The sequence below is a fragment of the Mycteria americana genome, unplaced genomic scaffold (genome assembly GCF_035582795.1).
Source record: "Mycteria americana isolate JAX WOST 10 ecotype Jacksonville Zoo and Gardens unplaced genomic scaffold, USCA_MyAme_1.0 Scaffold_46, whole genome shotgun sequence".
Taxonomy (NCBI): domain Eukaryota; kingdom Metazoa; phylum Chordata; class Aves; order Ciconiiformes; family Ciconiidae; genus Mycteria; species Mycteria americana.
The window spans coordinates 358,108-375,969 of NW_027445633.1; the positions used below are offsets into that span (position 1 = coordinate 358,108).

At 55.8% G+C, this 17,862-nt stretch overlaps 2 protein-coding genes across 2 annotated transcripts; one reads left to right on the plus strand and one right to left on the minus strand.

Moving 5' to 3' along the window:
- Positions 1 to 1,008: 1,008 nt before the first annotated feature.
- On the minus strand, positions 1,009 to 5,398 carry LOC142403859 (olfactory receptor 14J1-like). Its single transcript, XM_075490160.1, has 3 exons — positions 5,390 to 5,398; positions 2,372 to 2,531; positions 1,009 to 1,802 (listed from the first exon to the last, which is right to left on the minus strand). The coding sequence occupies exons 1-3, from the start codon at positions 5,396 to 5,398 to the stop codon at positions 1,009 to 1,011; spliced, it is 963 nt and encodes a 320-aa protein (XP_075346275.1).
- Positions 5,399 to 12,301: 6,903 nt separating this feature from the next.
- LOC142403926 (olfactory receptor 14C36-like) lies at positions 12,302 to 13,261 on the plus strand. The gene has a single exon (XM_075490228.1). It carries the CDS (start codon positions 12,302 to 12,304, stop codon positions 13,259 to 13,261), a length of 960 nt encoding a protein of 319 aa, XP_075346343.1.
- The last annotated feature ends 4,601 nt before the right edge of the window (positions 13,262 to 17,862 follow it).

Consider the following 17,862-nt stretch of genomic DNA (forward strand, 5'->3'; position numbering starts at 1 on the left):
GGCCCCATGGCAGTGCCCACTGCAGGGTGCTACAGAGCTCTGAGCACCCACAGCACAGCCCCAGCCCCTCTGAAGGGCACAGCAGCTCTCGGGGGGCAGAGGAGGGTCAGCCTCCCCATCAGCCCCGGGGCTGGAGCACGAGGAGACAGAGGCCAGTGTCTCCCTGTGTCCCCTGCTCTTGTCTCCAGGAGATCCCTGTTGCCAACTGCTGGCAGCCCCTCTGTGCCAGGCCTTCTCCCCAGCACAGGGCTCCTGGCCCTGGGACTCCTCTGGCTGCTCCTGCTGCCCCAGTGATGGAGCAGCCTGTCCCAAGCTGCTGCATGCGGAAACAATTTTCTCTGTGTCATCAATGTCCCCCTAGAACTAGAGAGTTGTGCCTTTGCTCTTCTGCAGGGATCATCCATGCCTCTAGAGAGCCTTTCCCCAGGGGACTGTGTCTGTGCTGGCCTCATCGGATGCTTCTGCCCCCTTCCCATGCTCCCTGCAGGGCCCCAAGCTGGTGGTGCTGCTCTGCAGAGCCAGCAGGCTGTGGTGCATGACAGCCATGGGGAGACAGTCCCAGGAAGATCCCTGCTGATCATCACCATCTCCAGGGGCACTGGCACCCACAAGTGAACGCTCAGTCCAGGTCTCCTTCCCTAATTCATCATCCCATGCCTTCCTCCCCTTAGCCCATGGAGAACCCAAGCACAGCAGCATGGCCTCATGGGGGCAAATTCTTCAGCCTGTTCCTGACCTCTGCTTTGGAAGAAGAGCCCAACCTGCAGACAGTGGCAAAGAGAAAACCTCCGTTCATTAAAGAGATGTGACATGGGAAGGCAGCTGTGCCACCATGCCATACACATGTGCAAAGACCTCTGGGTCAGACAGAGTGGGTTCATGCCTCTGGAGACGCGGAAGGGATGCAGACATTCCTCGGCAAACATGATCATCACAGATAAAATACTCAAAGCAGAGGAGGTTTTCCAGATATATTGGAAATCACTTGTGAAGTGACATGTGAAGAGCTTAGTGCTGCTGAAAGACTATGGATTGAATGAGCTTCTTCAGTGCATCTTTGAGCTCCTGGTTCCTCATGCCGTAGATGAGGGGGTTCACTGCTGGAGGAACCACTGAGTACAGAACAGCCACCACCAGATCCAGGGATGGGGAGGAGATGGAGGGGGGCTTCAGGTAGGCAAACCTGCCAGTGCTGACGTATAGAGAGACTACGGCCAGGTGAGGGAGGCACGTGGAAAAGGCTTTGTGCCGTCCCTGCTCAGAGGGGATCCTCAGCACGGCCCTGAAGATCTGCACATAGGACAGCACAATGAAAACAAAACACCCAAAAGCTAAACAACAAGTAACGACAGGAAGCCCGACTTCCCTAAGGTAGGAGTTTGAGCAGGAGAGCTTGAGGATCTGGGGGATTTCACAGTAGAACTGGTCCAGGGCATTGCCTTGGCAGAGGGGTATGGAAAATGTATTGGCCATGTGAAGGAGAGAATTGATAAAAGCACTGCCCCAGGCAGCTGCTGCCATGTGGACACAAGCTCTGCTGCCCAGGAGGGTCCCGTAGTGCAGGGGTTTGCAGATGGCAACGTAGCGGTCATAGGCCATGACAGTGAGAAGACAACACTCTGCTACTATCAATAAGGTAAACAGAAAGACCTGTGCAGCACATCCCAAGTAGGAGATGGCCCTGGTGTCCCACAGGGAATTGGCCATGGATTTGGGGACAGTGGTGGAGATGGAGCCCAGGTCAAGGAGGGAGAGGTTGAGGAGGAAGAAGTACATGGGGGTGTGGAGGCGGTGGTCACAGGCTACAGCGGTGATGATGAGGCCGTTGCCCAGGAGGGCAGCCAGGTAGATGCCCAGGAAGAGCCAGAAGTGCAAGAGCTGCAGCTCCCGCGTGTCCGCAAATGCCAGGAGGAGGAACTGGGTGGTGGAGCTGCTGTTGGACATGTGCTTCCTCTGGGTGTGGGGTTCTGTCCTTAGAGGAAGAGTCAATGAAGAGTTAGGGGAGACTTCTCTGAGGAAAATCAAAGTCTTTCTTCTAGACCTGCACCCTTATACACCCTTCCCCCTACACAATTCCTTCTCTAGGAGACCTTCCTTAGCTCTGTGCCTGGAGCTCTGGGTGGTGCTGGTGAGTGTGCCCTGAGGAGAAGGGCCTCTGCCCACTGGCTGCTGAGGAGTCAGCCCTGCTCTGCGGCAGGGAGTTCATGGGAACAGTGTGGGCAGGGGCAGACCTGGTGTTCAGCTGTGTCAGATGAAACTGCTCCTAATGCAGAAGGGCCTGTCAGCATCTGCACTGCCAGTGCTAAGAATCCAGGATGGCAGAAGGCACTTTGAGAGGTTTTGGGGTTTTTTCAAGCTCCCTCCATCTCACCTGGGGAGTGGTGTTGGATGTCAGAACCCCTCAGCATTTCTGCTGCACTCAGGGAGAACGGAGCGTGTCCTGAAAAGCAAAAGGATTGCCTGTGGTTTAGTGCAGAGTGAGTGAGCTGGTCTTTCCCTCCGTCTAGTTCTGAGCTGCCCTGGGCTTGCACCTTCATGAGATGGAGGGCGATCACACTCTTACCTTACCCTGAAAAACAACCAGACACTACTGAGAGCAGAGGGACCCACCACAGACCACGAAATGTCTCACCCTTTCTCAAGGTCTCAGCACCCCACTTGTAGCCAAGGACACACAGGGCTCATTTCACCAACCCAGCAGCATTTCCTCGGTTGTAGTATCTCTGCACTTCTCCATGGGGCTTTCAGATAAAACAGAGGTGCTCTGCACAGGTCTGCATCCTGGAGGGCAGCTCACAGCTTGGAAGGACACCCCAGGGATGGAGCCAATTGTCCTCCTAGTGCTGGCATCTCAGAAAGAGAAAATGGAGTCGTTCCCCAGCCCCACAGGCTGCATTGCCCACAGCCCCACAGGTGAGAGGGAAGCTGGGACATCTGTTCCCATGGACACACCGGCATGAAGGGACCCACAAGATCAGTGTGGGACTCTGCAGCTGAAACTCCCATCCCCAGAGCGTCTGACAGCAAGAACAAGAGAAATTTAAAAGAGAGAAGCGGAGAAACCAGGCAAAGTCCAGTGAGGGTCTGGCCGAGAGAGGCCAGGGGAGAGGCAGCCGGGCACTCAGGGCAGCGTTACCCGTACCCAGCTGTGCACAACACCTCCCAGACTGTGATAATGCCGGACAGTTGCCCTCAGCCCCATTGCTGGTCACTGGGAAATGGGCCCGTGGCAGGAGGGATGGATGCCCTTCGCCTCTTCTGCTGGTCTGCTGGACACAGAAGTGCCTCCCAGCCTAGACCCCATGGCCATGAGGGCTGAGGGCTGTGCTGGGTGGGAGAGGAGAGATGAAGGATGTTGCTCGGGGAAGGCATCTGCAGTGCAGGGCTGGCCGGGAGGTGCCCATATCTCCCCTGCCACAGGGTTTCCATAAGCAGTTCCCTCCCTTCCTGCCCATCTCTGCTGCCTGCAGCTGTCCCAGCTGGGAGCTGTTTCTCTGGCCCCATGTCTCTTCCCTGCCAGTGCTCACAGAGCCCAGCCCAGCCCCTGTGTGCCCGGCTCTGCCCTGCAGCCACGCTGTGTGTGCAGGGGCTACAGAAGAGGTCATACAAACCCTGAGGAACCTGGAAAGGTGCTGCTGGTGCTACCTGTAGGCTGGCAGGGGATGAAGGCACTTGCTGAGGCTCCTAGTACACCTCAGGGTGACAGTGTAGAAGCCTGCTCCCCTTCTCTAATCTGCACGGCTGTGTTTCCATCCAACCCAGGTGAGCCAGAGCAAAGTGGAAGCACAGATTCAGGAAAGCACAGACTCAAGCAGGAAACCCCTGCCATGACCGTACTCATGAAAAGTCCCCTCAGAAATGCTCTGGGCATGATCTGGAGCTGTGAGCAGCCCTGACCCACGCAGCAGAAGGACCCTGCCCTGCCGGGGGTCCCTCCTTCCAGCCACAGCTTCTCCCCACAGCGCTGTGGGGAGCTCCCCGGGCAGGCTGAGTGCTGACCCTGGCAGGCGGCCGAATCCCTGCCCCAGCACGCAGCACCCTGGGGTGCAGGGACCCTGCTCTGAAGGACAGCCCTGGGCACCCCTGCCTGCACATTCCTGGAAGAAGGCAGCCGTTATGTCTTGTGCGTCTGAGGGCAGGGAAGCCACATAAGGATGTTCTTCTCCTCCACAGCAGAGAAGTTGTGAGAGTTCTCCTGAAAGATCCCAGAGGCTGTGGGATGTGCCAGCTTTTGGAGATCTCTCCAGGAACTGCAGCTGCATTGCCCTGCAGCCACAGACTTACCGTGTCGAGGGCTGTGAAGATTTCTCCCCCAGTGAGCTGTCAGCTTCCTCCCAGCCCAGACTGCCTCTAACCCTTCTCTGCCTTGCTTCTCTGCCCTCACTGCTGCAGGCAGTGCCCTCAGCCCTGCTGCCCTTTGCAGAGGAGCTGCTCCTGGGCAGAGCTGTCTCTCTGCAGCGCTGCCCGCTTGCCAGGAGCTCCCTCCATGCCAGGAGCCCAGCCCAGCTCAGCAGCAGAGGACCAGCCCAAGGCAGCACTTTCTCTGCTCCCCCCTGCCCTCCACTCCCGGCTCCCTCGAGGTGTCCCAGGGTCTCCAGGGCTGACAGCTCCTGAAAGGCAGCAGGGTCACTCCTGGGGAGCACAGCTGGAAGCAGACTGAAGTCATCACTGACTGTCCCTCTCTAAACACTAGACGGGCTGAGTCCTGCAGCGGGAATTGCTCTGCCAGGGAGTGCGGATCTGCAGGAGGTGTCAAAGTTCCCCTCTGGAAACCCCTGTTCCTGTCCCATTGTCAGGCAGGGCACGTAGGCAGTGACAGGCAGGGCATCCTTTCCACCTGAGCAGGGCAGGGATTGAGCCAAGTCCAGGTAGGCATCTCAGCTCTCATCAGTATTCCTGGAGGCCGGAGGGGGATTGGGCTTCTCCAGTACACCCCACAGACCCACAGGAGGTGGGATTCCTCTTGCCTCAGCTCAGCTGCACAAAATCCCTGTGAGCTCCTTCTCTAAGCTGCCATGTCAATAGTGGAGACAGAGGCCAGGAGTGAGCTTGTCCAATGCAAACACCTGGTGACATTTGAGGTGCCAGAGGTGGTTCAGGACATGTGCAGGACACTGCAAGCTCTAGTGGAGCAATTCTGAGAGACAGGGCAGCATTTGGGCACCTTGTCTTGGAGGCTGGTGGGGAATCCCTTTGGCCAACTGAAATGATAGAAGATGATCACACTTAGGACAACCAAACCTGTACCTGCTGAGGATGTTTAGGGCAGCCGATAGAGGTATTCACCCAACGAAATGAAGTCATGTGCCACAGGGGGAGCTCAGTCTGCCTGTCTCTTCTCCATCAGTTGTATTTCCTCCATCTCCACTAAGCGGAACCGAAGGTTTACCATGGACATCCCTACATTGCCTACCCTGTTGCAGGGCAGCTGCTCAACCTAATGGCCAAATGCAGGCCTGTAGGGCTCCCTCAGATGCCAACGCTGCCCAGCACAAGTGGAGGGTGCAGCTGGCTGGGCAGTGCAGGACCTACAGCACAGCTATCCCCATTCAGGGCTGGTCCATAACAGACACCCCAGGGCATCTCAGGTACATTTGGTGCGTGTGAGCAAGAGACTGAATGCCACCACTGCAGTGAGACAAGGTCTGTCCCATGTCTGTCCAGCAGCCGCAGGCAGTGCATCTATACGAGGCACGTCACAGCAGGGTCTCCGCTCGTGTGCCAACGCTTCCAAATGCTGCTGATTCTTCTTACCCCCATCCTTTATTCACCCCCTTGATGATGCAACCCAGGAACAGGTGAATGATTTTCACAGTGTGCCCGGACAACAGGATGTCCATAGCAAAGGACGTTTTCAGCAGCAACTTGTCCTTCCTGGAGATCAGCTTCACCTCTACCACAGCCCCTCCAGTCTGCAGAGACACTGCAGACAGCAAAGTCCTCTCCTGTCAGGACTGCACAGTCCAAACATGGTTCTCTCTGGCACTGGGGAGCACAGGGTGTGCGCTCTTTATGGGCACATCATTTCATCCTTACATTGCCATCTGCCATCCACTCCAGCATGCCTCTGCTCTGAAGGAAAGGCTTTGCTTGCACAGGATCTCGGGCACGAGATCTGTGATAAGGCTGAGGCTGGCCCTGGTGGCACCAAGCTGAGGTGCTGCAGCCCAAATGTGCACCAATGGCCTCAGCCTGGAGCACAGGCAGGAGCGGCTGGAGCCCCGTGTGCTGTCACAGAGCTGTGACATTGATATAATACCTGCTGAGGTGTGGTGGGACAGGTCAGGAACCTTGAGGTGCTGCAATGGATGGATAGAGGCTCTTCAGAAAAGACAGGTGGGGAAGATCAGGAGGGGGAGGCCCTCAGTGTGAGGGAGCTGCCTGGGTGTATGGAGGTCCTCTGTGGGATGGGCAGCAGATTGGGTGAGCTCTTGTGGGGGAGGGTCACAGGAGAGACCAGGTAGGGAGACATGCTGGTGGGAAATCCTTACCTGGAGTCAGGTGAGGAAGAGGACAAAGTCTTATTGAAGCAATTTGAGGAAGGCCAGTTCAATGACCCCACACCACCCTTGGGGACTTTAATCGCCCTGACCTCATGGGAAGGGGAAACTGCAGGGTGCAAAGAGTCCCAGAGGTTTCTGCAGGTTCCTGGGGCCAGCTTCTTAGCACAGCTGCCATGTGTGCCCACATAGGTGATGCTCACCTGGATCTGGTAATTTCTGTAATGGTGCCCTCCCACCAAAGGGTGGGGTATCACCAACCCCAGGGTCAAGCTGGCTGTGGCTTTGTGGATCTGAAACCTGAAATCCTCCAAAAACGGAGATCACAGGGAGTCTCTTAGTTTCCTACAGCATCATTCAGGCTGGAAGGGACCTTGGGAGGTATCTCGACCAACCTCCTGCTCCAAGCAGGGTCATACCAGATTGCTCAGGGCTTTACCCAAACGTTTTGTGGTCACTTTCTGGGATAGAGCCTGTCTCGTCCCACTCGGTGGGTTGCGAGATGGGTGAATCTTTTTGATTCCCCGGGGATTTGTGTACCGACAAAGGCCGATCTCTGCTTGGCAGAGCCGCAGGCCGGTAGAGTCACGACAATGACTCAGAGGAACAGTTAGACTAACATCTTTATTAACTAGCAAACTACAAACTTAACCAACTAGCAAGCTCATCGAACGAACAGAGAACATTTAGTAATGGAGCTATTTTCCGGGCAACCCGTCACAATTCATCCAAAACTCATATGCCCAGATATGTGTATAATGGAGGAGTAGAGGAAAAGAGAAGTGAGAAAAGGAAAAGAGAAGAGAGGAGGATAAAGAAAAGGAACGATATCACCACCCTTGGATCCCGCGATGATGATGACAGACGTGGCAATCCTCTGGTGATGGGCGCGCGCGCTGTTCCCTGGGGAAGGAGTCTCTTTATACTCTAATCCCTGCCTCAGGTCACACCCCTGGAGGTTTTATGTTGCTCTGGTCCTCAAAGGGTTGCAGGCGCTGGGGGGAGGGGGGTGGTTTGCGAGGAGTTTCATTCCAAGTTTCGGGTGACTGTAGGCCCATTCCTTAGATAAAACTCTGTGTGACCTCTGGCCATAGATAGTAACTGCACATCCTCCAACGCACTCTTCTCATCCCGTGCTAGCCGACTTGCTGCACCTTATCTCCATACAATGTTTGAGACAGTACCTCCTTCAGTGTCTTACAAGACAATACCTCTTTTAGTCTCTCCTCCGTAAAGCTCTCCCCATCCCATGCTAGCCGATTTGCCGTCGCCATGCAAATTGCGCATCATCTCTCCACAGTGTTTGAGACATTAACTCTTTCAGTCTCTCACACATACTCCCCACGGGGCCCTGAGCTGGCGGTGCTGCTCTGCAGAGCGAGGGGGCTGTGGTGCCCTGGGGCCATGGGGTGACCCTGCAGTGGCCATGCTGGGAAGGGTGAGAAGCAGACCCAGCCAGACAGGGATCACTGCTGCTGAGCCCCTTTCCATCTCCCACTTCCCAGCTGGCCTATGGCCAAGGAAGGTGCTTAGGAGGATCATGAGACGTGTCCATATGACACTTCCTCAGCCACCTCCAGTGTCTCCTAAAGAGCCTGTACATCACAGTACCCAAAGCTGTGCTACCTGTCCCACCACGTCACCACAGTGGTTCCCTCAGAAGCTCTGTCATGGACTAAGGGGCTCCCGATCCTCCTGGCTGTGTCCCAGGCTGAGGGCATTGGTGCACATTTGGGTTGCAGCAGCTCAGCAAAGACTTCTCATGGAGAAAACTGGAACCAAGCACCCAGCACCCCACGTATGCAAAGGCTTTGCTTCAGAGCAAAGACATGCTGGGAAGGATGGCAGGTGGCAACGTAAGGATGAGATGAGATGCTCGTGAAGACAACAAACCCTGCAGTCCCCAAGGCCAGAGGAAAACAGGCCTGGGCCATGCCAGCCTTGCAAGAGAGGAGTTTGCTGCCTGAGGGGACTCTGCAGCACCTTGTGCCAATCTCCAGGAACACAAGATACCCCTGAGAAAGTCCCTGGGTGAGGTAAGGCTGCAATCCAGCCAGACTGTGGACATCAGTGCTGTGGGGTTTTCTTCATATGGTCACGGGGAGAGGTGGGTAGAGGACAGGGGAGAAGAGAACTGCCAGGGGCTGAGAGTATAGGGACGTGAGTGGAGACCCTGGTGTGATGTGCTTCCCAATCTTGCAGCAGCCGTGGGTGTAGACGAGATGGACCTTGCCTCCTTGCCAGCGTATTGGCATTCCTGTGCTGGCAAAAAGGCACCGGACCCCTTTGGGAGGCCCTGGTGTGTCTGCCCAGCCCCCACTCCAGCGGGACATGGCTTTCCTGGAGGTCCTGTGCCATATTTGCCAGCCACATGCAGTTGCGCTGGGCACCCCAGGCACCTGGCATGGCACCAGAGGCCTTTCTTATGCCCTTAGAAAGAGCCTTGCAATGATATCGGTGCCTGCAATGCAGGGATGTGCCCGTGCCTGAGGTTTGTAGTAAGCTGAGCTCTAGTGAGTGCAGTGGAGGCAGCCCAGAGAGAGCCCTGACCCTCCTTCTGCTGCACTCCTCCTTTTGGTCAGCTGGAAGGCCAGCAGCTGCCATGGACATGTGAGTCTAAGAGATGTTCAGATGCCCTACCCATTGGGTGTAACCTGAGGTGACCAAGGGACCCTCCCTCCCAGCCCCCCAGCTCATGCTCAGGCAGGTGGGGGTGTCCCATGGATGCTCCATCAGCGCTTGCAGACACAGCCACAAGTCCTGGACCACCCCTGGCACCTCAGATGCCACCAGGTGTTGGTGTGTGAGCAGCTGACTGCCACCCTCCATCCCCATGGATCACCGAGGGAGCTCAGGGCAGGGGCTGCTCTGCAGGCACCTATTTTGTGCACGCTGAGCTGGAGCAAGAGGAATCTCAGCTCCTGTGGGGTGCATGGGGAAGAGCTGAACCCCACTGCAGTCTCTGGGCTACTCACCAGAGAGGAAATACCTGATGGACTAAGCTGAACCCCTGCCCTGCACGGTGGGGAAATGATCCCTGCCTGTCACTGCCACGGTGTCCTGCCTGGCAAGGGGACATGGATAGGGGTCAAGGGAATCAAATATTGAAACTCTTTGTAGACCCCCACGGCGTGTTAGGGCAAATCCCACTTCTAAACTCTGTCTCTCCAGTGTCCAGAGAGGGACAGTCAATGATTGCTTCAGTTAGCGTGTGCCTACGCTCCCCAGGAGAGACCCTGCTGCCCTTCAGGAGACGTCAGCCCTTGGAGCCCCAGGGACACGTGGAGAGAGCCCAGAGGGGGCAGAGAAAGTGCTGCCTTGGGCTGGTCCTCTGCTGCTGAGCTGGGCTGGGCTCCTGGCATGGAGGGAGCTCCTGGCAAGCGGGCAGTGCTGCAGAGAGACAGCTCTGCCCAGGAGCAGCTCCTCTGCAAAGGGCAGCAGGGCTGAGGGCACTGCCTGCAGGTGCAGAGGGGAGAGCAGTGAGGCAGAGAGAGGTTGAAGGCAGCCTGGGCTTGGAGGATGCTGAGAGCTCACTGGGGGAGAAATCTTCACAGCCCCTGACAGTGTAAGTCTGTGGCTACAGGGCAATGCAGCAGCAGTTGCTGGAGGGATCTCCTAAAGCTGGCACATCCCACAGCCCATGGGATCTGTAAGTACAATTCTCACAGTTTCTCTAGTGCAGAGGATAAGGACGTCTTCTGGAGCAGGGCTTCCTTGCTGCACCGTCAGAGGGACAGGGCATGATGTGTCTCTGGGTGCAGTGCAATGCAGAGGCTTCCTGGAGCAGTCTCCTAAAGCAGGCATAGCCCATGTCTAAGAAGATCTGCCAGGAAGGCTCTCGAGGCTCCTTCGCTGTTGAGGAGGACGTGCTTCAGAGCAGGGCTTCCGTGCCGCACCGTCAGAGGGACAGGGCATGACCGCTGCCTTCTCCCAGGAACAACCGCAGGGGTGTGAAGCCGGGTGTGCAGGCAGGGGTGCCCAGGGCTGTCCTTCCGAGCAGGGTCCCTGTGCCCCTGGGTGCTGTGTGCCACGGCAGGGAGTCTGCTGCCTGCCAGGGTCAGCACTCAGCCTGCCCGGGGAGCTCCCCATGGCTCTGCAGGGAGAGGCTGTGGGTGGAAGGAGCCACCCCCGTCAGGGCAGGGTCCTTCTGCTGTCCAAAGGGTGCTGCATGGGTCAGGGCTGCTCACAGCTCCACATCACCCCCAGGACATTTCCCAGGGGACTTTTCAAGAAGCGTGTCAAGGCAGGGGCTACCTTGTCTAAAGGTGTTTCCAGTTTCCTGCTGTGCTGGTGGTGGTGGTGGCGAATGGTGATGGTTCTTTCAGTTTTGGACGAATGACCGAGACTCCTACAGCATTACAGTGAGTTATCAAAAGGTTCCCAGGGAACCTGGTGAAGTCCCTTCACCCATTCCTTTGCCTACAGAAAGCACCAATGTCACCTCTATGGTGTCTTCAGGATTCATCTAAGCTGCTCCTTAGGACTTGCCAACACACAGATGGCCCTGGCCAGTGCCCTGCTGCCAGGAGGAGTCTGCAACGCAGAGCTGAAGCACCCAGTGCGTGGGATGGGCTCTGTGAGCACTGGCAGGGAGGAGACATGGGGACAGAGAAACGGCTCCTGGCAGGGACAGCTCCTGGCAGCAGAGACAAGGGCAGGGACTGAGAGGAAAGTGCTGACGGCAAAGGCTGAGGGGGATCTGGGCACCTCCCTGCCAGCCCTTCAGTGAGCATGCCTTTTCCCCAGTCAAGGCCCCCTGGGCTCTTCTCCCACCCAGCAGAGCCTCTGCCCTCAAGGTCAGGGCTTCCAGGGCAGGAGTTGCCTCCTCTGCAGCAGAGGAGACTCTCCCGAGTGCCTGTCTGTCCATCCTGGCCCTGCTTCCCTTGGCACAAGCACTGGGGCATTTCTCTGGTTTCCCCACCCCTCCCTGGTGCTGCTGCTCTTGTTTTCAGGCTCTCTGGGAAAGGGGGTTTCAGCTGCAGCTCAGCAGCTGATCCTGCAGGTCCTGCCATGCTCATGTTTCCGTGGGTGCAAGGCGGCTCTGTGGGGCACTGGGCAAAGCAGTCCATGGCATGGGGATAAGGCTGACTGTCCGTTAAGGACACCCCATTTTTAGGGCATCCAGAAGAGCAGAGCTCTTCCCTGGGGAGGGGAGGGTGGAGATCATCTGCCCTTTCAGGCTGGATTCACCTGTTCCCAGCAGAATCCAATTTCCTTTCAGGGGAACATCTGAGTGTGATCACCATCCAGACCAAAGAGGTGAGAGCCAAGGACAGCTGGGAGCAAGACTGATGGACAGACCAGCTCTCCTCCATCTGCACTAAGGGTCTGTCCTTCTGCCTCTCAGGACTCTCAGTATAGCACTTGTGGTGTAGCAGAAATGCCAAGGATTTCTGCCTTCAGAAAACACTCCCCAGATGTGAGAGGGGCAACAGGAGCAAAATAAACAAAACAAAAGCCTTGCAGCTTGCTTCTGCAGTTGGGTGAATTGGGAAGGACAATGCTGAAAAGCTCTTTGAAACCATGAGTAAATTGACCCTGAGATCACTCCTGGTTCCTGTTTAGCTGTGGCTGCACAGCAGGACTGATTCCTCCACAGAGGAGTCCCCTGCTCCCCACTACACCCCAACCCAGCACAGACGAGAGCTCAAGCCAGGGAGCTGCACGAAGGCCTTCCTGGAAAGAGAGAGGCCACGAGGGCTGTTTCTCTGAGACATGGAATAGGTTTCACTCAGAGAAGTCTCTCCTCACTTGTCACTGCCCTTTTCTCCCTCACCAGGCCCTTTGCACAAACTAAGAAGATGTCCAACAGCAGCTCCATCACCCAGTTCCTCCTCCTGGCATTTGCAGACACGCGGGAGCTGCAGCTCTTGCACTTCTGGCTCTTCCTGGGCATGTACCTGGCTGCCCTCCTGGGCAATGGCCTCATCATCACTGCCATAGCTTGTGACCACCGCCTCCACACCCCCATGTACTTCTTCCTCCTCAACCTCTCCCTCCTCGACCTGGGCTCCATCTCCACCACTGTCCCCAGATCCATGGCCAATTCCTTGTGGGACACCAGGGCCATCTCCTATGCAGGATGTGCTGCCCAGGTCTTTCTCTGTCCCTTCTTTATGTCAGCAGAGTTTTATCTGCTCACCATTATGGCCTATGACCGCTACGCTGCCATATGCAAACCCCTGCACTACAGGACCCTGCTGGGCAGCAGAGCTTGTGTCCACATGGCAGCAGCTGCCTGGGGCAGTGGGTCTCTCACTGCTGTGCTGCTCACAGCCAATACACTGACAATCCCCCTCTGCCACGGCAATGCCCTGGACCAGTTCTTCTGTGAAATCCCCCAGATCCTCAAGCTCTCCTGCTCACACTCCTACCTCAGGGAAGTTGCAGTACTTGTGGTCAGTTTCTGTTTAGTGTTTGGATGTTTTGTTTTCATTGTGCTGTCCTATGTGCAGATCTTCAGGGCTGTGCTGAGGATCCCCTCTGAGCAGGGACGGCACAAAGCCTTTTCCACGTGCCTCCCTCACCTGGCTGTGGTCTCCCTGTTTATCAGCACTGCCATGGTGGCCTGCCTGAAGCCCCCCTCCATCTCGTCCCCATCCCTGGATCTGGTGGTGGCAGTTCTCTACTCGGTGGTGCCTCCAGCAGTGAACCCCCTCATCTACACCATGAGGAGCAAGGACCTGAAGGACTCCATTAGGAAAGTGATTTCATGGCTGTTTGTCAATATTGATAAACTTCCCATCACTCTCCACAAATGACATCTAGTGTATCCCAATGCAGGCCAGTACTTTGTTTATGGTTTTATCCTTCCTTTTTTCATAGCACTACCTGTATTGTTATTTATGGTTATTATGTTCCTACATAATCATTTGTGTTCAGCTCACTCTCCTGAGAAATGAACCCGTATTTCTCTCCTTCTCACCTGAAACCTGGATAAATGTTTTTCTAACACTGTTTCAGAGCTGACTCTCTCATAGCATCTCTGTCATAAAATGACACCTCCCCCATGCAGTTCCTCAAGGTTTGGCTGGTCTTCCACACCTGATCTCAACAACAGGCCCAGGAATTTCACTGCAAAAGGGCCTGAGTAAAAAGCTCGTTGTCACGTGGGTAGCTGTTAGAGAACAAGGGTTGGATTTAGGACACGTGGTGTTGTCTGTTGACAGTGGAGATGGTGAACGGTCACCGAGATGCTGTCATACTGCGCTGTCTCAGTGCGTGACAGCGCAGAGGACATCCTCCAGGAGAGGAATCTGGAGCTGCCTAGAGAGCCCGCGACATACGCATGGACTGCAGTTTCCTGGGGTGGTCACTGCCTGGAGCCCCACAAAGTGAGAGATTGCCCAAGGTGGAGTCAACCCAAGGGAAAGCACTAAATCCAGGTGTCTGCAAGGAAGCAAAGATGGACACGGCCAACCCTACACAGACCAGCTCCAACAGGCAACAGCACCTTTACAGCCACCACACCACCAGCAGCACCTGCACAGCCACGAGCAGCACAGCTGGCCCCATCCCGTTCCCCCTCTCAGGCTGATCTGGTGTGAAGGCTGCACGAGTGCTCCCTACATTCCCGGCAGAACTTACCTGCAGGCTCACACACCCCCGCGGTCCCTCCAGTGTGGGCCTGGGCTTTGGGTCTGCCCACACTCAGAGATACTACCCGCTTGGCAGTTCCAGCCCTGGGTCTCTCCAGGTCCTGGTCTCCTCGTCCTCCTTGCCAGCCCCACTTAGAACTGACCAGCACAGCACGTACATACATTCACGCCCAAACACACACACAACAGTGAGCCCACTCACACAGCAAACAGCCAGGAGCAGAGTTTCATAAATGGTGTAGTTTAACCCTGGTAGGCAGCTCAGCACCACACAGCTGCTCACTCGCTGCCCCACAGCACAGTGGGGGAGAGGATCGGAAGGGTAAAAGTGAGACAACTCGTGGGTCGGGATAAAGACAGTTTAACAGGGACAGCAAAAGCTGTGCGTGCAAGCAAAGGAAAATACGGAATTCATTCACTGCTTCCCATCGGCAGGCAGGTGTTCAGCCATTTCTGGGCAAGCAGGGCTTCATGACACGTAACGGTGACTTGGGAAGAGAAATCCCATAAATCGGAACGTTCCCCCTTCCCTCCTTCTTCCCCCCCATCTTTTATTCCTGAGCGTGACATCCTATGGTATGGGATATCCCTTTGGTCAGCTGGGGTCAGCTGTCCCAGCTGTGTCCCCTCCCAACTCCTTGTGCACCCCCAGCCTACTCGCTGGCAGGGCAGCGTGAGAAGCAGAAAAGGCCTTGGCGCTGTGCAAGCACTGCTCAGCAATGACTAAAACACTGGTGTGTTATCAACACTGTTTTCATCACAAATCTAAAACGTAGCCCCATTCCACTTACTGTGGAGATCATTAACTCTACCCCAACTGAAACCAGTATCATAAGCAGGAGACACCACGGTGATCAGGCAGAGGGTTTGGCCAGACCGGCACTGACCAGCCACCTCCCCATGGGCAGCTGGCCCCTTGCAGACCCCTCCTGCCCCCTCTTCCACAGGCTGCTGCTTCCACGATCCACCTTGCTCCTTCCCTTTCTCTGCCCCAGTCTCCTCCCCAATTCAGAACCCTCAGCAATTGTTCCCCAATGGTCTCAGGTTTTCTCCATTTGTACCCAAATGTGGTAGTTTGGATACCATTGCCTAGGTCCTCTGGGACTTCAGTGGCATTACTGATGGCTTCCCCAGGCACTGATGGCCTTGCAAGACTTGACTGCCCAGAAGGTCCCCAATGCTCTCCTCTGTGCTGTTTGGCCACTCCTCATGTCTGCAGCCTCCTGCGAGACCCAGCCAGGACACACGGTGCTGCCCATACTTCTGGTCCCTTCTCACGCTCTTCTCTGTCACATCCTGCACGTTCTCATGCCACGTCCCATAGTTTCCCATGGCATGTACAGGTGGCTTCACCCCAGGGCAGGGCTTCACCAGGGGCCCAGTCATCTGTCTGCAGCCGTCCCATCTGGTGTCCTTGATGACCTCATGATGCCTGCCTGCTCCTGGCCAATCACATTGCTGTCATGAGGTGACCTCACAAGCAACAGCCCAACCACGTTGGCTTTGCCTACCTCTACCCCTCTCCACTGCCTGAGCTGTCATCTGTGTGGCTTTGGGGTTGTGATGCGCTTGATGATGTCACAGTATCAGCCTGCCTGCCGCAAGTCAGTCCGGTTACTGCAGTAGAAATGGCGTCTCAGTCACCTCCCAGCCATGTCACCTTCACCTTCCTCTGCATCCCCCCTCTCCCAAGCTCTCAGCACTGCTGGGTGGGGTTTCCGACACTCCAGGTGACATCACTGCGCCTGCCTCAGCACCTGGCCACTTGGGTTCTTTCCACAGAAGTGACTTCAAAATCCACCTCCCAGCTACGCTGCCTCTCCTTGCATTATCTGTTTCCAGCAACAGGAGCAGCCTCCCAGCCAACCTCCCAGAACCCTTCCCCTTTGCCTGCCTCTCCTCTCCCCTCTACAGCGCTGTCGTTTCTGCTGGGCAGGCAGCAACGTGCTCCCCACGGGGACTGCAGAGCCCTGGTGGGACAGCTCGAGTGGTGGGAGGGCAGCCATGGACGGCAAGGGCTCCTCAGGAAGGCAGGCAGGTGTGTGAGGAGGTGGAGCTGAGCTCTGGGCAAAGGGGAGGCTGGCGTGCACAGAGCCTTGCCTTGGAGGAAGCCTCATGGTCACAGGTCCTCAGTTACGTGGCAAGTTGAACCACTCCCAAGTCTGCTGGGAGGGCACCAGGTCTGGGCACAAGTAACCCAGGAGATGCCTGGGGGTTGTGGAAGACCACATGTTGACACATGAGACACTCGATGAGCTGACGAGGGCTGGTCTCTTCGTGACAGACAAGGTGGCTCTGGCTGGGGATGGGAAGGATGAGGGCAGCCATGGCTGCAGTGACCATGAGTTGGTGGAGAAGTAGGACACCTAGCAGAATGAGAGTGCAGGACTGCAGGAGAGCTGATTTCAGTTAGCTGAGGATCTGCTTGGAGTGTGCTGGAGGACAAAGGGGCTGTGAGTCCCCCCTGGATCTTCAGGGACAACATCCTCAGAGCCCAGGAAGAAGCCCGTCTGAAGTGCAGGGAGTGGAGCAGGGCCCACAAGAGGTCAGCGTGGATGAAGAGGGACCCCCCTGACTTAGGAGGTCAAACTGCAGAAGGAAGTCAGGGAGGCTGGAGGGGACCAGGCTGCCCAGGAGGCAGACAGACACCTGGCCTGGGGGTGCAGGGATGGAGCCAGCAGAGCCAAAGCTCAGCGGTGGCTGGAAGTGGCCATGCATGGGGAGGGCCCCCAGAAGGGCTTCTCTGAATGTGTTGTGAGCACAAGGAAGGCAGCTGAGGGAAACCTGGTGCCAGTGCCCCGTGGGGCAGGGGACGGAGTGACAAAGACAGTATAAAGACAGTAATTATTGGGAACAAAGATGCTTCCTTTGAGAGTGCTGGTAGGAAATGTATTTTGCTGAGTAACTGGACACACCTACACATTTTTCTATACATTGACCTATACATAAATACAGGTTTTTCCATATACTCACATACGAAGACAGATAACACAGATTTGATGAGATTGGTGCAAATTTGGCCATCCAGAAAGAGGAGAACGTTTCCCTGAAGCTTTGTACCTTGCTTTCCTCCATCAGGCAAGAGTGGTCAACACCTCCGAGCGTGACTCACTCTGTGCCAAGAGTTAGCGGTGGCATGGACAGTCCAGGGCAGGGAGTGTTTTGGGGCCCTGGGCTCTGTGCAAGACACAAAAATTATCTTTCTTAATGCTGTAGGCCTCAGTATGATGGAAATGCTGAGAACATTTTAAAAAATTGAAGCAACAAAGAAATAGAATGCAAGATGTAGAGTGAAGGAAAAGTCCTGTTGCAACTTTAAGCTTCAAACACCGTTGATGTTGTTCTCCTCCTGGCTTTGTTTTCTCTTGTTTTAATGTACTGATCTCTGGGGGATTTGTGTACTGCCTTTGTTTGCAAAGGGAAGCATTCATAAAATTGGGGTGGGATGCAGTAACAGGGACAGGGGCGCGTGGTGCCAGTGGAGGTGTCCCGGGACCCTCTGCCCAGGCTCCAGCTGCAGCTTCCGAGGGGCTCTCGTCTCCAGCAGGTCCTCTGTGACAGCTGCCCGTCCCAGGCACCTACTGCAGAGACACCGGGTCCTCAGAGCTGGCACTGGGCACTGATGGTCAGACAGCGGAGCTCTGCCTGAAAAGCTGAGGAATTTTTACACGTGTTTACAAGTATAAGCGTGACCTCATCTGTGGAAGAATGGTTAAGTGAAAAAGGACACAGCTTAATTGATGTGAGCAATCCAGCCTTTGATG